General features: G+C 34.0%; 1 protein-coding gene across 1 annotated transcript in view; it reads right to left on the minus strand.

Moving 5' to 3' along the window:
- Nucleotides 1–2,992: 2,992 nt before the first annotated feature.
- The window catches only part of DSC1 (desmocollin 1), a 33,330-nt gene continuing 16,379 nt past the window's right edge, over nt 2,993–19,943 (minus strand). The window contains exons 7-16 of the mRNA XM_007953445.1: nt 19,512–19,678; nt 18,939–19,073; nt 17,351–17,536; nt 15,160–15,419; nt 14,864–15,006; nt 6,846–7,058; nt 6,168–6,407; nt 4,757–4,878; nt 4,197–4,436; nt 2,993–3,190 (exon numbers count right to left, since the gene is read on the minus strand). Coding sequence (XP_007951636.1) covers nt 2,993–3,190; nt 4,197–4,436; nt 4,757–4,878; nt 6,168–6,407; nt 6,846–7,058; nt 14,864–15,006; nt 15,160–15,419; nt 17,351–17,536; nt 18,939–19,073; nt 19,512–19,678 — 1,904 coding nt within the window. The remainder of the gene's footprint in view (nt 3,191–4,196; nt 4,437–4,756; nt 4,879–6,167; nt 6,408–6,845; nt 7,059–14,863; nt 15,007–15,159; nt 15,420–17,350; nt 17,537–18,938; nt 19,074–19,511; nt 19,679–19,943) is intronic.

The following is a 19,943-nucleotide window of genomic DNA, read 5'->3' on the forward strand; positions in this document are numbered from 1 at the left end:
AGTTGATGAGTAAAAAGGCACAGTCGATGTTACCAAACCACATGGCACACCATTAATTCAAGTCCACTGTAAGTCCCAAGGTCGGCAGAGCATGGCAGGCTGCTGAACGACACAGCTACATTCAGGGTCCAAATGTGCCATAAGCTAGAGACCATTCCCAAGGCTCCTCCTTATATACAGGAAGCAGACCACATCCCAAAGGCAGCTACTCAGCTGCTTGTGGTAGATCCCACCATGGAGTTGATTGCCAGTCTCATCATGGGGAATAACTACCACCAGCTGCCCAGCCACTCAACCAGGCCCAGCCAAGTTGACACACAAACACAACTACCACAGACACCTTGAGTTTTTTGTTTGTTTGTTTTTGGATATTAATAATTCTACTTTATATTACTTAAAATACTCTAACCATGGAGAAATAAAAACTGTAATTATTATAGGTATTTGTTGTTACACACAGGAGACTAAATTTAAAAACATTGTGAAATCCCGTATAGTCTCAGACCAAATGCAAACCAATGGAAGGCCATATTTGCTTTTAATCTTCTTCTCTCTAAAGTTAGGGAATAAGTAACTTCTAACTTTGTAGTTTAGTTTCATCAGAGGATAGTTTATTCTTATTAAGCAAAAAAAATTACATTAAGACATAAAAACCAAAAACACAAATGCACTCCCATCGAGCAGATTCTAACTCATAGCAACCCCACTGGATTTCCAAGGTTGGAAATTTTTACAGAAGTAAATTGTCACATCTTTCTTCCACGGAGCAGCTGGTGGGTTTGAACCTCTGGTTGGCAGCCAAATGCCTTAACGCTGAGCCACCAGATCTCCTTACCTTAAGACATTGGGATTATATAATCATTTGATTTGTCTTTACAAAGGTTGTATACTATGAAAAAGCTTGGCCATTTTTCATAAGGCTTTTTACACACAAAGTAGTCTATCTGTATATATTTGAAAGTAATTATTGTTGTATTGTTGGTGATAAGAATTTGAGGTCATCTAGGTATGATTTTTAATTTTTTTGTGCAACATTATTCTTTTAAAGAGTTTTAAAAAATTTTTGCTTGCTTCATTTTTTTGGACCCTAGGAAATATACAAAGGTCCATCTGTTCTAAGTAATGCTTTCTCCTGCTATACTTCTTTTATCTTTTCTCTATGTAAGTAAAAAGGCAAATTCAATGTCTAGCCAAATATAACATTGCTTCAGATTTGTTAGAAAGTCAGATAAAAGAGGTTCTAAAGATGTGGTAGTATATAGTTTGTTTGTTTCATTAGTCTAATTTCATTAAGGTTTTTCAGTTAGTAAAGGACTTTTATAACTAATAAACTATGAAAAGGGAGTTTATATTGCTTTATTGTGATCATAAAAAACCCTCATCTCTAAAACATTTATTTTAACATGTTCCAAATAACATAGCATTTCTGCAAGCAAACTTTTTCTGCAAGTAAACTTATGCAGATATATCAATTTTTATAAAATACTTTTAATAAATTTGAGAGAGATTAAAAGCTCAGTAAGTTTAAGGAAACATTTACTGAAGCACATTTATAATAATTACAACAATTTTCATCTCTATGGGTTTTCCCATGAAATTTTTTTAAATGAAATATTTTATGACCTGCATCAAGATAAGGAAAAAATTAATTGTGGATTTTCCCCGTACTATATTTTTAAGCACAGAAAAAAAGAATCATAGCAGTTTACTTATTGACAATTAATTGACAACTTACATGAAATAAATCCATAAGATGTTTTATTAACAAATGTAATTTGCAGTCTAGTGGAGTTTTATGAATTTCATCAATCCTAAATTCAACATTTTATTGTGAGTTTAAGTAGAGAATGACTTTAAATTGCTTAAATAAATCAAGACAGTCATAGTTCCTATATGAAATAAATTTTAATGATATTCTGAAAACATTTCAAATAGCCAAATGTGCTTAATACCAATTAATTCCCTATACTTTCAGTAATCTTTTTAATACTCTTATAGTGTCCTCTCTTGTTGACAAAGTAATCTGTTTTTTGCCAATCAATTGTACTTTATGTTCAGATATAAACTGTCTCACACCTAAGCAAGTACAAGAGAAATATGAGGGCACGAACAAATACTTATAAGTAAATGTTTGAGCTAATGATATCTTTTAACTGCTCAGAAAGCATTTGGCACCGACATTCAAGAAAATAACTTATTGTGATATTATGATAGATCTTTAAATTTATAATAACATTTTCAAATATCAAAACTAGTATCATTTTCAGTGTACACTGTTGTGTAGATCAGACAACAGGAACTGCAATGCCAAAATAATTTTACTCCCAATGGTAGAGATCCTAAGCACTGAGCTCTGAAGGCTCCTGAAAAAAATAAAATCAGTGCTGGGAACATCTCCACAGGCTGAAAACTGTGGTGAGAAAGTCGCTTTCATTTACCAAGCCAAAAACTACATTTAAGAATACTTAAAATCCTTCAATTCAGACCCAGTCCATTAGAGAGGAAGAAATTCTCTAGCATCAAAGAAATAATTCTTCCCAATGCTTTGAAGAAAATATTTAATCTGCACATCTGAAATGAAAATTCACTTTTCATTAGCCTCCACAATGCCCAGTCCTCCCACATACTTTTCCAGAGCAAACATAATGACTTAAGTTTTCAAGTAGGAGTTATAAGAACAGCTTTAACATAGTTACAAAAGCATAAATCTTCAAATAGAAGGTACAAGAGAACACAGAGTACAGTCCTGAAAAGAGAAATATATACATGTGTATAAAAGAAATTAACAAATGAAACCTTTATTTCTAGAAAACATTGAAGTTATCTTTAGACAAGGAAAATCTAGGGAGCTTCCTATTTATAATAGCCTTATCTATACATGACTTGAAGTTTGCCTCCAATAAACAAAAACGTTAGCAGATGCTGCTATCATCTTACATTCAAGAAACTCCTATATATCCATTTACATATGTTATTCTATTAAAAGACACATTTATTGCCTTACACATGTCTTTGCTAATGTCCTAAATTTGGGTTCCAGATGATCTAGAAACTCAAGCCCCTCCTCTTCCTGACGATCACTGCAGCAGCCTACCGAACCAGCCAGAGACCCTTTTCCTTCATAGTTATATGAACGAATGCAGTCTTCGGAATGTTTATGCTCTTCAGCTTGTCCACACAGATACACCTTCTGCATCAAAAAAAGAGCATATTTTATTATTATTATTTTTAAAACACCTAAATGTATTAGCATAAAAATAATGTCTTTGATTTACCTTTTACTGTTTAATTTTTAATCAGAGTGTGTCCTCTAATGGATTCCTACATATAGAAAATGCACATGATTGGTCTGTATGATATTCATTTTGAAAATATAGCAAATAAACATATGTTCCTAGTGAACACATTTATGAAAATTAAAGCTGCACATATATCACACAATTAATTTATAGTTTCAATTTTGAATAAAAACCAAAAAACAAAACCAAACTCACTGCCATCAAGTCGATTCTGACTCATAGTAACCCCCTTTGGGTTTCTGAGGTGGTAAATCTTATGGAAGGTGGTGGGGCTGGTGGATTTGAACTGCCAACCTTCTGGTTAGCAGTCAAATGCCTTAGGCATTGTGCCACCAGAGTCCTGATTTAAAATACTTGCATATTTGAAATTTACCTCTGGAGCATCGTCACATATTTAGGAAAACAATATAACCTATGATTCATAAGTGTTTACATTATTATAAAAGTGGCCTGTGTTAAACTATATTGAATAATTTTAGCATAAAACAAAAGTAGGAGGGAACTAAAACCCAAAATAAAAGTTTAACAATCTACCTGGCTGATTTTGATAGTCAATACTTCATGACCACATAGAGGAATCAAGAACAATAATAATAAAGTTTATAATTTATCATCAGCTCATTATAATAAATAATTCACTCCAGATAGTTTCCCTGATAATTTTTGGAAACTATCCATCTTTTTATCCTTCCTAAGCACATCTACGTATGCTACTGGTTTGCAAACCTAATTTTGAAAATTGAACTATTTGAGATAATTTTTCTCTTTGAGTTTGGACTTTGACATGAAGAAAGTGATGAGTTGCAAGTGTATGAGGAATAAAGCTTTTGGGAAACCCTGACTTATAAATAGTATTTAACTTTCATATAATATAAGCTTGAAGAAATTGCAACTTACTTCACCAAGACGTGGTTGGGTGAAGCTATGCCAGTCTGTGTAGGTGTATCTGCCAGTGTCCGTTACACCCTGACCTACTCCCTTGCAGGACTCCAAGGTTTGGTGTCCACCTCCTTTATTGGATTCCAAAGTGTAGCCTCCTTTAACCATTTCAAAACTTTGCTGGGTTTTGATTCCCTGACCACCAACGCTTGTGTCACAAATAGTGGAAGTCTGTGTGGGGAGTCGAATATTTGCCTCCTAAAAAATAAAGTTAGTTATAAAAAGAATGAATCAAATTGAAACTAACAATATGTTTTCCCCCCACCATATGCAAATCATTTATCTGTTATGCCTCTTAGTTCCATATATGTATAAAATGTGGATAACATTAGTACCCCTGTCACAAGATTACCAAGTTTAAATAAATCAGCATATGCAAGGCACTTGGCATTCTTCTTGGCACAGTAAGTGTGCAGTGATCAATACTCATTATTATTATTATCACTATTGTGATGCTATAATCAAACTATAATAAGTGAGTTGTCATACGATTCAAAAGAAAGTGAAATTCCATGTACCATCACTTCTTCTCCAGGTCCTTCAGTGTTTGACACAATTAAATTTTGCTGAGCCACGTCTTCCGGAAAACATTTTTTTACTGTCTTCTTAGCAGTAATGCAGAAACACGTAAACAGAATACCTAAAATAAAAAAAAAAAAAAAAATGAAGTAAAACAGTATTTTTCTTCTTGCTGGTTTGCATTGAAGCATTTGAATTATATGATTTTCTAAAGTTTCTGCAAAGAACTTTATAGAATTCTTTTAATTAAGATCACTTTGGGTCATGAAATCTAAAACAGAATATTAGCATTAGTACTAATACATGGATTATTTCTGTGTCATGAGATTAGGACATTAGGTTATGTAAACAAATCAATGAAAAGTAAGAAGGATTAAGTGAGTATAATTTATGAATAATTCCCTTCCTGGATCCAGAAGTAATTTATATATTTCCCTTATTTCCTCCATATTGAAATGGTAACTTTATTTGCCTGAAATTTAAACGTTCAGGTAGCCTTATCCCTCCTCTTTTCTATCTCATGCTCTAATTTTTTTCTCCTCAGCAAGACACACTACTAGTTGGTATTATTGGTACGTAAAATTATACAGAACACACTCGAAGCTTTAGAACACAAAGGACATTAGGCATACATGACAACAAGAAAAGCAATTACACAAATTAGTATACAGTTTTGAAAATGTATAACAATTAATATAGAGCTAAGAGGAATATCCAGTTTATACCTGAAACTCAAATCAATGAATTATGACACAGTAAAGGCTGAAAGATGTTTGTAAATAAAAATGGATTCTGTGCAATCTAATAGGTTGAAAAACATCTCTGCCCAGGCTTTCTATTGCTTTTGCAGAATGCAAAATATTAGTGACCTTTGCATGCGTTATCTTTTCTCAGTTACCCACCATACGACTATTTTCCATTCATTAGAATCTACTTAAGATATATGGGCAATCACTTTTTTTGTTTTCATTAATAGCGATGAACATGAACATCTAAGCAAAGTATGGTGTTATCTAGTTTTTACTAATTCTTTTTGTGATTTCCCTGAATAAAGTTGGCTCGTTGAAAGACCATAATATTTTATACAGGATGGAATCTTAATCTTGTCCAACTTCTTTAGTTTTCATATAGAAAAATGAACTCAAAAATAGAAAATAATTTACCCAACATTTCCTAGCTAATCATTTTAAAAACTGAAGCTACAATTTCTACAACTTATTTTACGTTTAGTCTGCTTTACTGTTTTCTTTTTTTTTTTCTTTGACTTAGAACTCCAAGTCTTCTAGATAGATTTTTTTAGAGGCTCATATTTACCAGAGGCTACAATGGCATTAATAGAAGTATCAAATATACTGAAAAAAAAATAACAGGCTTAATTTCAGCCAAAATGTTTCAGAAAATTATACTTACATAACAGCAATGCAGAACCCAACACCATGGCAAGAATAGCCCATTTTCCAAGTATGACCTTTGACATCTTAACATCTCTATCCTTTTTATTCATTCTACAGTCAGATGGAGTTGTACAGTCACACACTCTCACTTGTAATATGTGCTTTGCACCCAAACCATGTCTGTCTTCTATGTGGATAGGCACAGAATAATAGTTATAATCAAGAGGTTGCCGTTCACGAAGAATAGCCGTGTGACCTAGGGAGATAAAAGTCAGAAAGAATATATATTAATATCTTTCAATAGCAATATTATTAGTACTTTGTGTTCTTAGGGGTAAAAAACACTTTTCTTAAAAGAAATACTCTAATGGTTCATTTTTCTATATTGAAAATAATACTTATTTCTTGGGAAAGCAGGAAGAAAAAAACTGAAGTTACTTTATTCTCCATGTCACTCTATCTTAACATAAATTCAGTTTTCTTCCTAGAGGATACTTGGAACAAGGGTCTCAGCTTAGGAGAAATATAGTCGTTGCAATAAGAAAGCAAAGTATTATCTTTTATTTTAGGATCATTGAAATAATTTCCTAAAATACACATTTATTTGTTATGACAAGATAAGGTAAAAGTCACGACCATGAGTCATCTGGAGTTCCCATTGACCACGAAATTCAGCATAAGTATAATTACATACCATCCTTTGAATCTAAAGTCCACAATTTGCTGGCAGAATTATCCAAAGCGAATTGAAACGGTGGGCCATTATTAGGCCCATCTAGATCTACAGGTTTCAGAACAGCAAACTCTTTATCATTGCGACAAATTGTCCACTCTTTAACAATTTCTGGAGAGTGATCATTTTCATCTTCCAAAAGAACTACTAATGTTCCAGTGCAAGATCTGCCACCTAGGAAAAAATAATAAATAGGTAATTGATTGCCTTAAAATTTTGTTTTCTACAATTTCTAAAATGCATAATTGACATCTGCTCCCTACTAAATTCCTGAACTTAGATTAGCACACACTTTCTGCATCTCAGACACCATTATTCCAAGAACAAAAGAATGACGTTGCATTCTTCATTGAAGACTGTGGGCTAGATCAGATGATTTCCTGTTTATTTATTTATTTTTGTCACAATTAAAAAGTATGAGACTATAAGTAATATCACTACAGAACAAACAGAAATAAGCCAATCATAAAAAGACAAATATTGTATGAACTTATTAATAAAAAACACTTAGAACAGTCAAACATATAGAGATCAGAATTTACCAGTGGTTACTGGGGTGAGAGGGAAGATGAAAAAGGATTATCTCTGTTCATCTCTCACTGAGTTACTGTTTAGGGGGATGGAAAATGTAGTAATGAATATTGCTGACGGCTACACAGCATGATTGATATAACTGGTCTCACTGAACTGTACAAGTGAAAAATGTTAAGTTGGCCAATGTTGCATTATCTATATTTCTATAATAGTTTAAAAAAATAAAATGGATTTCTTCCATTTTCCTTCTATATGAAGAGCACATACTTATCTATAGAATATGGAAGTTTTATTTCCTCTACATTACTTTCTGAACTTCCTCTCCTGACCCCTTTTTTCACCCAGCTGATGAACCCCAAAACTGTTGCCTTGAGGTAATCTTTAAACCTTAAATGAAAAATATCCCCTGAAGTCATTTTAAAGTCAAAACAATAGTTTGGCTTAAGTAGAAATGCATGTCTGCCTTGAACACTGTGCTCTTCTAAGAATTGTCTATGTGGAATACAACTGACAACACCAACTTGGAAAGATTAGACAGAAAGCTTAAGGAACAGTGAGGGAGTTTATGTTAGGGGAGGAGGGACAATTCAGGAAAGGAGGGTGAGAATGGCAGGAAAACTTGAAGAATGGAATCCATGTCATGGAATTGTATATGGAGACACTGCTGAATTGGTGTACTTTTTCTTGTGTATATTGGGAGCTCTGGTGGCATAGTGCTTAAGGCATTTGACTGCTTACCAAAAAGCTGGAGGTCCAAACCACCAGCCACTCCTTGGAAGGAAGGTTGGGCAATGTACTTCTGTAGTGATACTGCCTTGGAAACCCAAGGAGAGGTCACTATGAGTTGGATCTGACTCGAAGGCAGTGCATTTGGGGTTATTATTATTATTAACAATAACAAAAAATAAGATGAGTCAAAGAAAAAAGGCATTTCAGAAAAAGCAATAGGAAAAATTGAAAAAAAAATATCTCATGGAATCATGAAGTGTTCTCCTTCTGATAGGGTTGTCACTGCCAGAAATACTTATCTCCCCTTATCCGCCTGACAAAATCTTCCTGAATCTTCTCAAATGTCATCTCCTCACAAAACTTGATTTGACATCTACAGACAATGGTAGCCATTTTCTCCTTTGACTTCCCCAAACAATGTCCACTCTAAACTGATAGCAAGATCAATGTCTTATCATCTTGACATCCCAATGACCTGCCTAGTATTTCTTGGCTAACTTATAGTTTAATAATAACACATAGAACATAATGCAATTATTATATTTATACTTTGGAAAAATTTAATAGCACAAACTAGAAAATTCATTTCCATCCCCACCCTAATTTAATTGGTATGATCTCAAGAATAGAAACTCTGACTTATCTCTGTAAGTGGGCACTATTACTGGCCTAATTCTTCACATTTAAGTCTCAATACATATTTTTGGTTAAAATAGTGTCTATTATTTGTATATAAGTGAAAATGAAGTCTAACATCTATCATTTGTGATAGGATAATAAACTATAATAAGTGGTAAACCAAAATAAACAGATATTTTAATTATTTAATTGATGATTTTTTGTTTTGTTTTGTTTTGAACACTGATCTAATTTTGAAATGTGCATGTCAAAGTTATCTTAAAGGCTACTGATAAATCATATGCAAATGAAATTATTATTTTTTCTTTTTAGCTTGAAATAATACAAACTGTAGTAAATTCCAGCAAATTTTTTCCTGTTGAATAACCAAAATAATGAATTTATTCAAAGTGACTTTTAAATCAATTATTTATATGTGGTAACTACGATAAAAGCTATTTGAAATCTATTCTATCAGAAAAAGTTTTAAAATAGCTAGAATAAAAGAGAGACATAGCTCGTATAAGGAGAAAGATGTAATAGAGTATAGACATTTTGAGACTTCCAGAAATTTGCAAATAATCCTGATTATAGAAACAACTTCAAAATTGTAAACTACAAAGAAGTGAGGTGTATAAAAAGAAAGGTTTTTTTTTTTTTTTAACTGAGAAATGTAGTTACGGTCTCTACACATATGTTGATAGGTGGACTCTGATTTTACTTTTTAAAATTTAAGTAGGCAGCAGTTTCTCTATCTGGAAAAACTGAGAGAAATCACACTTTAAAAATCTGATAAAGAAATATGGCAATTACCCTTGAATAACCTTTAAAATTGGAACTCAAACCAACCCCAGAGGTCACCTTTCAGCCAAATGACAGATTAGTTCATAAAATAATAACATCCATGAGTACTGTGCTTCTCTAAATAATCATCAAAATGAAGCCAAAAGGTAAAAATTTACCCTACATCAATGACGAGAACGTAAGGCAGATAGGGACAAAGAAGCTAGATTAATGGAAGCAGACAACCAGAATGGAAATAGTGAGAATGCTGACACATTGTGAAAAGTGTAATCAATGCAACTGAACTGTATTGAAATAGTTAAAGGAGAACCTAATTTGTTGTGTAAATTTTCACCAAAAACACAATAAAATAGTTTTTTTCCCTAAAAAAAAGGAATATGTCATCCATAAGAAAGCATACATTTACTAACTCTGTATTCAACTAACATTTATCACATAACTTATTTTCTGTCATAGTCTTTGTTTGAGTATGTTGTTAAAAACAGAATGAATGATGCTTGAAATTGTTTAACTGAATGGTAATCAAGAGAAGAGCTGAAACAAACTCATAGAAGTCTTCTAAAGTTTTCACCTTAGCTCTGAGAAATAGATCCAAAAATAAGCAATTACTGCTAATGGTTGAAGTTTGTGAAAAGGAAACTAATTGCATGATTGTTTTCTTCAACTTCACTTTAAATTTAAGCAATTCAACAAACATCAAGTATAAGCAAGTAAGAAATACCATAAACTCAAAGCTGGGAAGAATATCTTAGAGGTTAACTAAAATCTAAACTCACAACATGTTCACAATGGGGGTTCAGAAAATTAGAATTTCCTATTGCCCCTTGGGAGCTCTGGTGGCGTAGTGTCTAAGGCTTTTGACTGCTAACCCATCAGCCACTCCTTGGAAGGAAGGTTGGGTAATCTACTTCTGAAGTGATACTACATCAGAAACCCAAGGAGGGGGTCGCTATGAGTCGGATGGACTCGCTGGCAGTGAGTTTTTTTTTTGTTTTGTTATTGCCATTTAGATGTTTGCAGTAACCATTATGAATAAGCCAAGTCCCTGTACCAACTAGTTAACCAAGTGCCATTGAGTTGATTCTAACTCATGGTGACCACAGTTATGTCAAGGTAGAACTGTACTATATAGGACTTTCAGTGGCTGAGTTTTTGAAAACAGATTGTCAGACGTTTCTTCCAAGAAACCTCTGGGCTAGACTGAACCTGCAGTCTTTTGGGTAATAGCCGAATGCCACTGCTTATACCATCCAGGAAATCCAACTGCATGTACAGAGTTCTTTATTGTTAGAAAGTTCTTAGGTGTTTTTATTTTTATTATTTTTAAATACTAAGTCACAATATGCCTCCTAATTATTTTCAACATTTTTTTCATTTTTTTACCATGCTTTCAAAATGTTTGCTTCTTACACATGACAACTTTAAATATTTTTTTATTTTAAGAAAATTACTTTTGCACAAAGTCAAATATAAGAAAGTAGTTTTTAAGCTTTTGAGGTCAATTTTCTATATTAGAACTAATTATGTGCCAATTGTACCTTTGGAATTGGAAAGCTAGTGGCAGTGAAAGTCACAACCAAGACCTGGAGATCTGTGGGACTCTCAAATTCCTGCTCTAAGCAAACATACCATATTAAGCTCTGGTGGCATAGTGCCTAAGGAACTTGACTGCTAACCAGAAGACTGGCAGTTTAAACCCACGAGCTACTCCTCAGAAGGAAGATGGGGCAATCTATTTCCATAGTGATACTGCCTCGGAAACCCAAGGAGGGGTCTCTATGAGTCGGGTCTCACTCGATGGCAAAAACAACAACGACATATCAAATTCTATGCCTGATAAATTTGGCTTACCAAAAGAAGAAAAGGCATCCTTATACAAAAATAAGCTGACAATCCATCTAATTAAGATAACACTATACATTACAAATAATGAAATTTAAAATATTTTTATACAGATAAAACATTATATGTGAGAATTAACATATTATACCCAGTGCAGGCATGCTTACAGGTATTAAGAGAAGAATTGAAGACTAGTGGGAACAATTACAGAAATTGTGACTGTCACTAATTTGAAGAAATTGAGAGACTTGAATTTCAAACAGGGAGAGCAAGGCTTTTTTATGTGTATAAAACAATGTTTTTTAGAGTGACAGCAAGGAAAACAACCTGACTGAAAAAGCACAAAGAAACACAATGAAATAAATGAGATATTCAGAAAGTAGAATACCTAGATCATCATACAGAAATTCATGAACATCAAGACTGATTGTTCATGCAGATATATAAGTAATTGCTTATGTATTTGGCTGTTGGAAATATATATTGATAGATTAAAATTTACAGAAACAAAATCTTCATGCCATCATATGATTTTCCATGAAAATCTTTAACATTCTTATCCTTATTTATTCTTGAACATACTGGTTACCTGTGACCTTGGGATGTATACTAATAGAGTTCAGGCTTTGTGTTTTATTTCATTGTATTATGATCATTGTGCTGATGTGGTCTATTAGCACCAAAAGAAAAAGTAAATTTTGTTTATTGCTACTCTCCATATTTTCCGTCTCTCCAAATAGTATTTCATGTTTCTCTCATCAAGCCTCATGATGAAATTTTTGTAAAATATTCTCCATTTATCTTTTAATCTGAGCAGCAATGAACTGATCTCCACATCTGATGATATCCATATATTGTTTTATGGACTAAAAAAGTTTTCATACCATTAAAATCTCTTTTAAGAATATAATATCTTTTAATATAATAATGTTGTTGTTGTTAAATGCCATTGAGTTGGCCCGACTCATAGCGACCCCTCCTTGGGTGTCTGAGGCGGTATCACTATGGAAGTAGGATTGCCCAACCTTCCTTCCCAGGAGTGGCTGATGGGTTTGAACTGCTAGCCTTCTGGTTAGCAGTCAAGTGCCTTAGGCACTATGCTACCAGAGCTCCTTTAATATAATAATATAAGTACCTAAATCTAAACTTGATAATCATTCAAGTGATGTCATGAGAGGATTTGGCCTTGTCTTATGAATCCTAGTTTTCAAGACAATTTGCCTAAATTTACTTAAATTTTATTAGAGTTTAATACACAATCAACATGTGTGGAATAAATGAATAAACATAAACCCTTGTTTGACAATGTGATTGTGTTGTTAAATCCATTCATATTTATTTAAACTTGTAAAAGAACACAAATCACCTAGAATTATACAGTAGTGACTGTATAAATTAACTCCATTTATCAGCTAATGTATTCCCCATTCTTTAGCCATTTTGTTTGTTTGTTTGTTTCCTACCTATCTTGAAAAAGTACATTAAAAGTATATGAGAGGTATCAAGAATTCACATGTAGGTTTTCTTTCAGCATAAAATTTATATTTTGAAACATTAATAGGAATAATTCTTTAAAACTGATTGATTGTCTCACTAATTAAGATTTGAGACACAGTATTTCCATCTCAAAGGCGATAAGAATGGACCAAAGCTGAGAGAGGAAGAAAAAACTTGAATGATATAGATGTGCTTGAATTAGCCTACCTTTCTGGTATAAATTGTAAGCTGCTAGCATCTTCATTAGGAGCTCTCCTGGCATAGTGCCTAGGCATTTGACTGCTAACTAGAAGGCTGGTGGTTCAAACTCACCAGCCACTCCTTGGAAGGAAGACTGGGCAATCTACTTCTGTAGAGATACTGCCTTGGAAACCTAGGGAAGAGTCGCTATGAGTCAGATCTGACTTGATGGCAGGGAGTAGCATCTTCATTAAAGGAGCTCTGTTGGCACAGTGCCTAAGGCATGTGACTTCTAACCAAAGGTTTGCAATTCAAACCCACCAGTGGTTCCATGAGAGAAAGATGGGGCAATCTACTTCTATAAAAGTTTACTGCCTCAGAAACCCAAAAGGGGTCACTATGAGTCAGAATTGACTCGATGACAGTGAGTTTAGTTTTTTTTTTGGCTTAACATCTTCATTAATTTTACCCTTTCCCTCTCTTCCCTGAGAATCATCTTCTAGTAGATGGGGCTTTTTATTTCAAAGCTCAAGAAAAAACAACTGAGGTGTAATGTGTGAGAAGGTATTTATTTATTTATTTTATTGTCAACATACTAAGGTGGGAAGTGAATAAACATGAAATTTTTCACTACTTACTTTCAATTTTTATTGATTTCCATGAGATTTGATATGTATTTATTCATACACTCACCCATTCCTTCTAACGAAATTCAATAATTGTATAGAAGAAGACCACAGCACTGGTATATCAGCTAGTTTGTTTTGAACACACAGCATATGTAGTTCAAACAGGTAAATGCCTTGGATTCAGCAGATAGTAAAAACCTGTCTAAGTTAATTTGTCTTTATCATTTATGGTACTTTATTTATTAGAATGAGTATCTAATAAATTTGTGTGATAGAATGAAATATTATAACTTCTATTTACATTTTGATCATGCTGTTTTAATATCTGTTTTGTATAATTTTAGTATGCATGTAACAGACTAATATCATAGTACATATATATATAAATATACTTACCAAACAAATGGAGGTACATATTTAAGTACAGTATACTGATAAAATGATATGTTCAAAAGGATTTTGTGATCATTACTTTATAGCATTTGCAGTACATTTATTTACAACATAATTTCTAGAATTAACTTGCAGAGGGATTGCAAACCATAGCAAATCACTTATTTAAGTGCTATAGTTCAATCATCTATTTAGAAACTAGGATAAATGATTTGTTACCCTTTAAGAAAGACTCAGAACAAACCTACCTTAAACCCAACAGTTAAGTGGATTGACCGCTTTCAGCAAATTCAAATCATAATAATCTAAACCTGTTTGCCTGAAAAAAATTGAGAACTTCAAGTATGTCACCGTGTCCACAGCAGAGATAAACTAATATGGTTTTTGAAACTTGGATTGTAGCTTTCACTCTCTAATCTTGCATATACTGATGCACTGGAGCCTAAATTGAGTGGTCGTCAAAAAATTGGGCAATCATACTTCAAACATTGTTTGCATTAAAATGTGATCTGGAAATAAGCAGGTTTCCTTAAAAACATTTGTGATGTAGAAGGTGGGAGAAGAGACACCTTCCCAGACACCTTGAAGAGAGGAGAGATTGTGGTGGGCACAGAGAAGATGCCAACTGAATTAGAAACCTATCCAGGGAGAAGTTTAGTTCCACAACCCAGTTTTACTTAATATCTCCTAGTAAAATGTTATCAATATGAAAAATGCTATGTTTATATTTTATTTCTAGAAAATGACACTCACCTGCATCCCTTGCAATCACTGAAATATTGTATTGGTCATTTTTCACAAATTTTGATTCTCTATCTAATGTTTTTATAGTTCTCAAGTTTCCAGTTTGTTCATTAATTTCAAACCAGTTATCTTCATCTCCTATCTTCGTGTACCTAATTTTTCAGAAATGAAATGTTAGTGGTTAAGCCAAAGGCAAGCCAAGGGACACAGTCTTTTAAAGTGTCATTTTGAAAAATACATAGAATGTTCGCAAATTTGAAATGAATTTGCATTACAATTAGGGAACTTTTTTAAAAGTACATTACCTTAAGCCTTCACTACTACGTGTTTCCGGATCCATTGCTTTGTATCCAAGGAGCTCTGTACCAGGTGGAAGGCTATCTTTACTCTGAATAACTTTTACTGGTGGCTGGCATTCAGGGCCCTCATCAGTGTCTTTAACTTTAACGGTGACAGTTGTAGTGCACATGGTAGGAGTTTGTGAGTTTGCTGCTTTAGCAAACTGTGCTTCATTAAGTGCACCAACTTGCAAAACAATTTGGCGAAGGACTTCATAGTTCAATGACTGTTCAATAAACACACTTTTATTAGTCAGTGTTTACAAGTATGTAGCAGATTTCTGATTATAATTGCAAAGTTTAGCCCAAAAGGGAAAAGCATTTTTTGTGTACAAAATGTTACCAAAAATCACTACACCAAAGGAAAAATTGTCAATTTTAAGAATCAATCAGTTATGATTTTTATTTGAGAAGATCCTGCCTTCATTTTTCATTACAAGTTTAAATATTAATAGAATTACAAAATAAATGTTTGAGAAAATTCATATGGACCTACTACTCTTCATCATATTATTATTTAATATGAGGAATAACAGTGATAACTTAAATAGCAGATGTCCTTCCAAGCTAAGCACGTAAAATAATTAGATCATTCAGTCATGAGATCAGGCCATGGAGCAGATACTCTAAGTATCTTCAGTCAACAGATAGAATGACATTATGTAGCAGCACCTATGAAACTTTTCAAAACATGTTAGATCTGGGTCTGCTTAGCTCCTAACAGAAATATTCATGCAGTCCTAAACTGTGTAATTAGAAAGAATCTTGAAACAACAGGTAAAATGATTTGTTGTTGTTATGTGCCGTCAAGTCAAACCCGACTCATAGCGACCCCTCCTTGGGTTTGCGAGGCAGTATCACTACAGAAGTAGGATTGGATTGCCCAACCTTCCTTCCGAGGAGTGGCTGGTGGGTTTGAACCGCCAGCCGTCTGGTTAGCAGGCAAGTGTCTTAGCCACTATGCTACCAGAGCTCCCAGGTAAAATGATAGAGTCTAAAATCTATCAAGATAACAAATGAAGGAGGAATAAGAGAAGGGAATCTAGAAGCTCAATAGATAAGAAGATAAGCTCTGGTGGTGTAGTGCCTAAGGCATTTGACTGCTAACCAGAAGACTGGCAGTTCAAATCCACCAGCCACTCCTCGGAAGGAAGACTGGGCAATCTACTTCTGTAGAGATACTGCTTTGGAAACCCAAGGAGAGGTCACATGAGTCAGTTTTGACTCAATGAGGTTTTTTTTTTTTTTTTTTTTTAAATAGAAATTAAAGAATATCTTCTAAAAATCTTATCAAGACAGCACAATTTCTGCATATAACTTCTAAGAAAATACATTGTCTCTAAGAAATTAATGAAGGAAGATATGTAAGAAGTTAGTGAACAGAAAGATTTGAAAAGGAACTGTACTGTTTGTAATCATTCTAGGTTTATAATCATTCAATTGAAATTAATTTTTTAAGCAATCCCAAAACACTGGCTTCCTCAAACATATGATAACTATTGGGAATAGCTGTTGAATATTGAATACAGTTGTCTATCTTATAAAAGACAGTATACCCATAACCGCTGAGTCCATTCTAACTCTCAGCAACTCTGAAGGACAGAACAGGACTGACCCACAGGGTTTCCAAAGCTGTAACTCTTTACAAAAGCAGACTGCCTCATCTTTCTCACATAGAGTGGCTGGTGGGTTTGAACCATAGATATTGTTGGTTAGCAGCTGAGTGTTTAACCATTGCACCACCTGGGCTCCCTAAAAAGGCGTCATTATGAAGAAGGAAAATATCTAATGAACATGAAGTAAGTTGAAAGTCAAGAGGTGCAGTTTCAAATAGCGATTCCTCCATTTCTCTATACTATGTATGTGCTCCTCACCTATAAAATGAGGGTTTGGGGCAAGTAGGTGTCTAAGACTCCTTCTTAGGCTAATGTCTGATTACTACATCCATCTTTCTCTGCCTTGATTTTCCTCATATATAGAACAATGGATTTTGTATCTCTCATGCCTTTCCTCTAAGAGAGGAAATGAGAACAGAATATACAAAGATAAAGTTTATGTATACCATGGTCAACATTTCAGCTTTTCATTGCATTGTGTAATCAACACTCAAACATAAGTTGATTTTTTAAAATCATGCTTGATTATTTTATTCATTTACCTTGACAACACACAAAACTGCTTCATTTGTGTTTGGATCTGTGGAAATTTTGAAGTTTCCATTTTCATTTCCCTGTAGGATCGTGTATATGGCCTTGGAGTGAGGTGTGTTGGGCAAATCCTTGTCGTATACCTTCATCCGTAAAATCTCAACATCAATTCTGTTTTCTTCTACCTCTGCAAAATACTGAAAAAATTGTCTCTTATTATTATAAATTTCTAGCTTTTCCAATGTGATTTTCTGCTCTAAAATTTACATTTAAAGAAAATTGATGTGATGGGGAGAGGGGAAGGCCAGGCTTACTGATCTGAAACAGAGTGGTGGAACCTCTGAGGCTATGACCCTTAGACGCCCTTCTGGCTAGGAACTGAACTTAACCCCTGTGACTCATTAGTCAAATGATGATAGACAGACCTACAAAGTAAATAGTGTATCGGGAGGGTTTACACTCATTAGAACATCAAGCATATGGGATCAAAATGACAGCATTTGCCCAGCAATAGAGCTAGGAAGGCCAGAGGGACTGAGAAGGAAGGACAGAGGAAAGAGTGCTGTTATACTGTGGGGACTGCAGTAAAAGTCACAAAATAGAATGTATATGGACTGTTGAATGGAAAACAAATTTGCTGTGCACACTTTCACACAAATCACAAATAAAAAAAAAAAGTGATGTGGAATGTGCATCTTTTGGAAAAGAGTTTACAGATTTAACGGATAGCTTACTTCTTTCCCCCATACACCCCTTTTTCAAATCTTGCTCAATCTTCAAAGACTAACTACTGCCCAGTTTCTCAACTTCTCTGAGATAATTTTCCTAACCCTTAAATATGTCCCTCAGATTCATGTCTATTCTGAAGCCCTGCAGTATTTACAGTCTCTCTTTTCCTTTTCAGACATCCTAAGGACTTAATCAGTGTTTTATATTAATATATTAAGCATTCAATATTTGTAGATAATCAAAACATACTTGATTTCTTATAATTACTGAATCACTTACCACATCACTCTTTTAAAATTTACTTTTGACTAATTAACAATCAATGTAAGAAAAATACATTACCTTTTTTTATAGATTAAGTCATAGTTCTCCTCCCCACAAAAAATGTGGTTACACATGCAGAATGTTTTAGGACACTTTTAAAAAGTAGTGAGCCAGAATCTTCCAGAGGTATAAAATGAATTTGTCAAAGGATGACAGTTGTTGGAACATAACAGATCCAGATTTTAATCTCAGTTCTTCTTCTCAAGTGGTCACTTATTTTCACAAAAAATATATATTTTTTCTCTTTATGTTATTTGTAAGTGGTAGATATTTAGACCAGCATTTACAATCTCATGTTGTTGTTATGTGCTGTCGAGTCAGACCCGACTCATAGTGACCCCTCCTTGGGTTTCCGAGGCAGTGTCACTATGGAAGTAGATTGCCCAACCTTCCTTTGGAGGAGTGGCTGATGGGTTTGAACCGCCAGCCTTCTGGTTAGCGTCAAGTGCCTTAGGCACTATGCTATCAAAGCTACCAAATTTTAGATTTTTTTTTTTTTTGCAAAAGTAAATGAGTCTCAGTAAATGAATGGAGAAACATACTCACAGATGTTTCTGTGAACGTTGGTGAATTGTCATTTTCGTCCAAAAGTGAAATAGTAATTGTTCCTGTATTAAATAAACCAAAAGGTTGACCCCCCATGTCTCGCACTTCCATTATTAACTTGTATGTATCACAGAGCTGAAAAACAAGAGAAAAGTTATATTGGTGTATATCTATGTCCTATAACTTGCAATTCTCATCCACGCTCTGCGCTCTGATTTTTTGTAAACATTCCTTCTCATTACATCACTTAAAAAAGACTACAAATACAAATACAGAACAAGAGATTAGTCAGAATAATGGAAAATCAGTGTCTCTAATACATTTAAAAACTGAAAGCTATTTTAGCCTCAACACATCAAATTAGAACAATTACCTCAAATGAGACCTCATCTAATACCTGTACCTTCCCAAGATGTCTACAAATACTAGAAGTCTCTACAGCAACTCTAAACAAAGTCGAAAAGAAGCATGCTTGAAGAGGAGGTAACAATGGCCTTACTGGCCCTTCCCTTGAGTTCATTATTAGTTTAAACATAATTTACTGATTGGGAAGTAAATTAATCAATTAATTACTTCTCTGTCCAGCAAAGATGTAGCTGCTGTGATGACACCTGTATCTGGATGTACAGAGAAATGCTTTGGACGATCTGGGATTTGTTGTAAGATTTTATACTTCAGGCGAGTATGCAAGGTGTCAGGTTCATCATTGTCAATGGCAGTCACTTGGCCCACTGAAGTTCCTATTTAGATAAATACAATATAGTAGCAACAATTAAAATAGTTATATAATTAAGTTGTAAACAAAAATGAAATTAAGACATTACATTAGAAAATTCTCCCAAGAGGCTACAAGCAGATTGATTTTAGCAATAACTTTGTTGTTGTTGTTATGTGCCGTCGAGTCGGCCCAACTCATAGCGACCCCTCCTTGGGTTTCCGAGGCAGTATCACTACGGAAGTAGGATTGCCCAACCTTCCTTCCGAGGAGTGGCTGGTGGGTTTGAA

The sequence above is a fragment of the Orycteropus afer genome, unplaced genomic scaffold, assembly GCF_000298275.1.
Source record: "Orycteropus afer afer isolate SDZICR_OR568_19922 unplaced genomic scaffold, OryAfe1.0 scaffold00394, whole genome shotgun sequence".
Lineage (NCBI taxonomy): Eukaryota > Metazoa > Chordata > Mammalia > Tubulidentata > Orycteropodidae > Orycteropus > Orycteropus afer.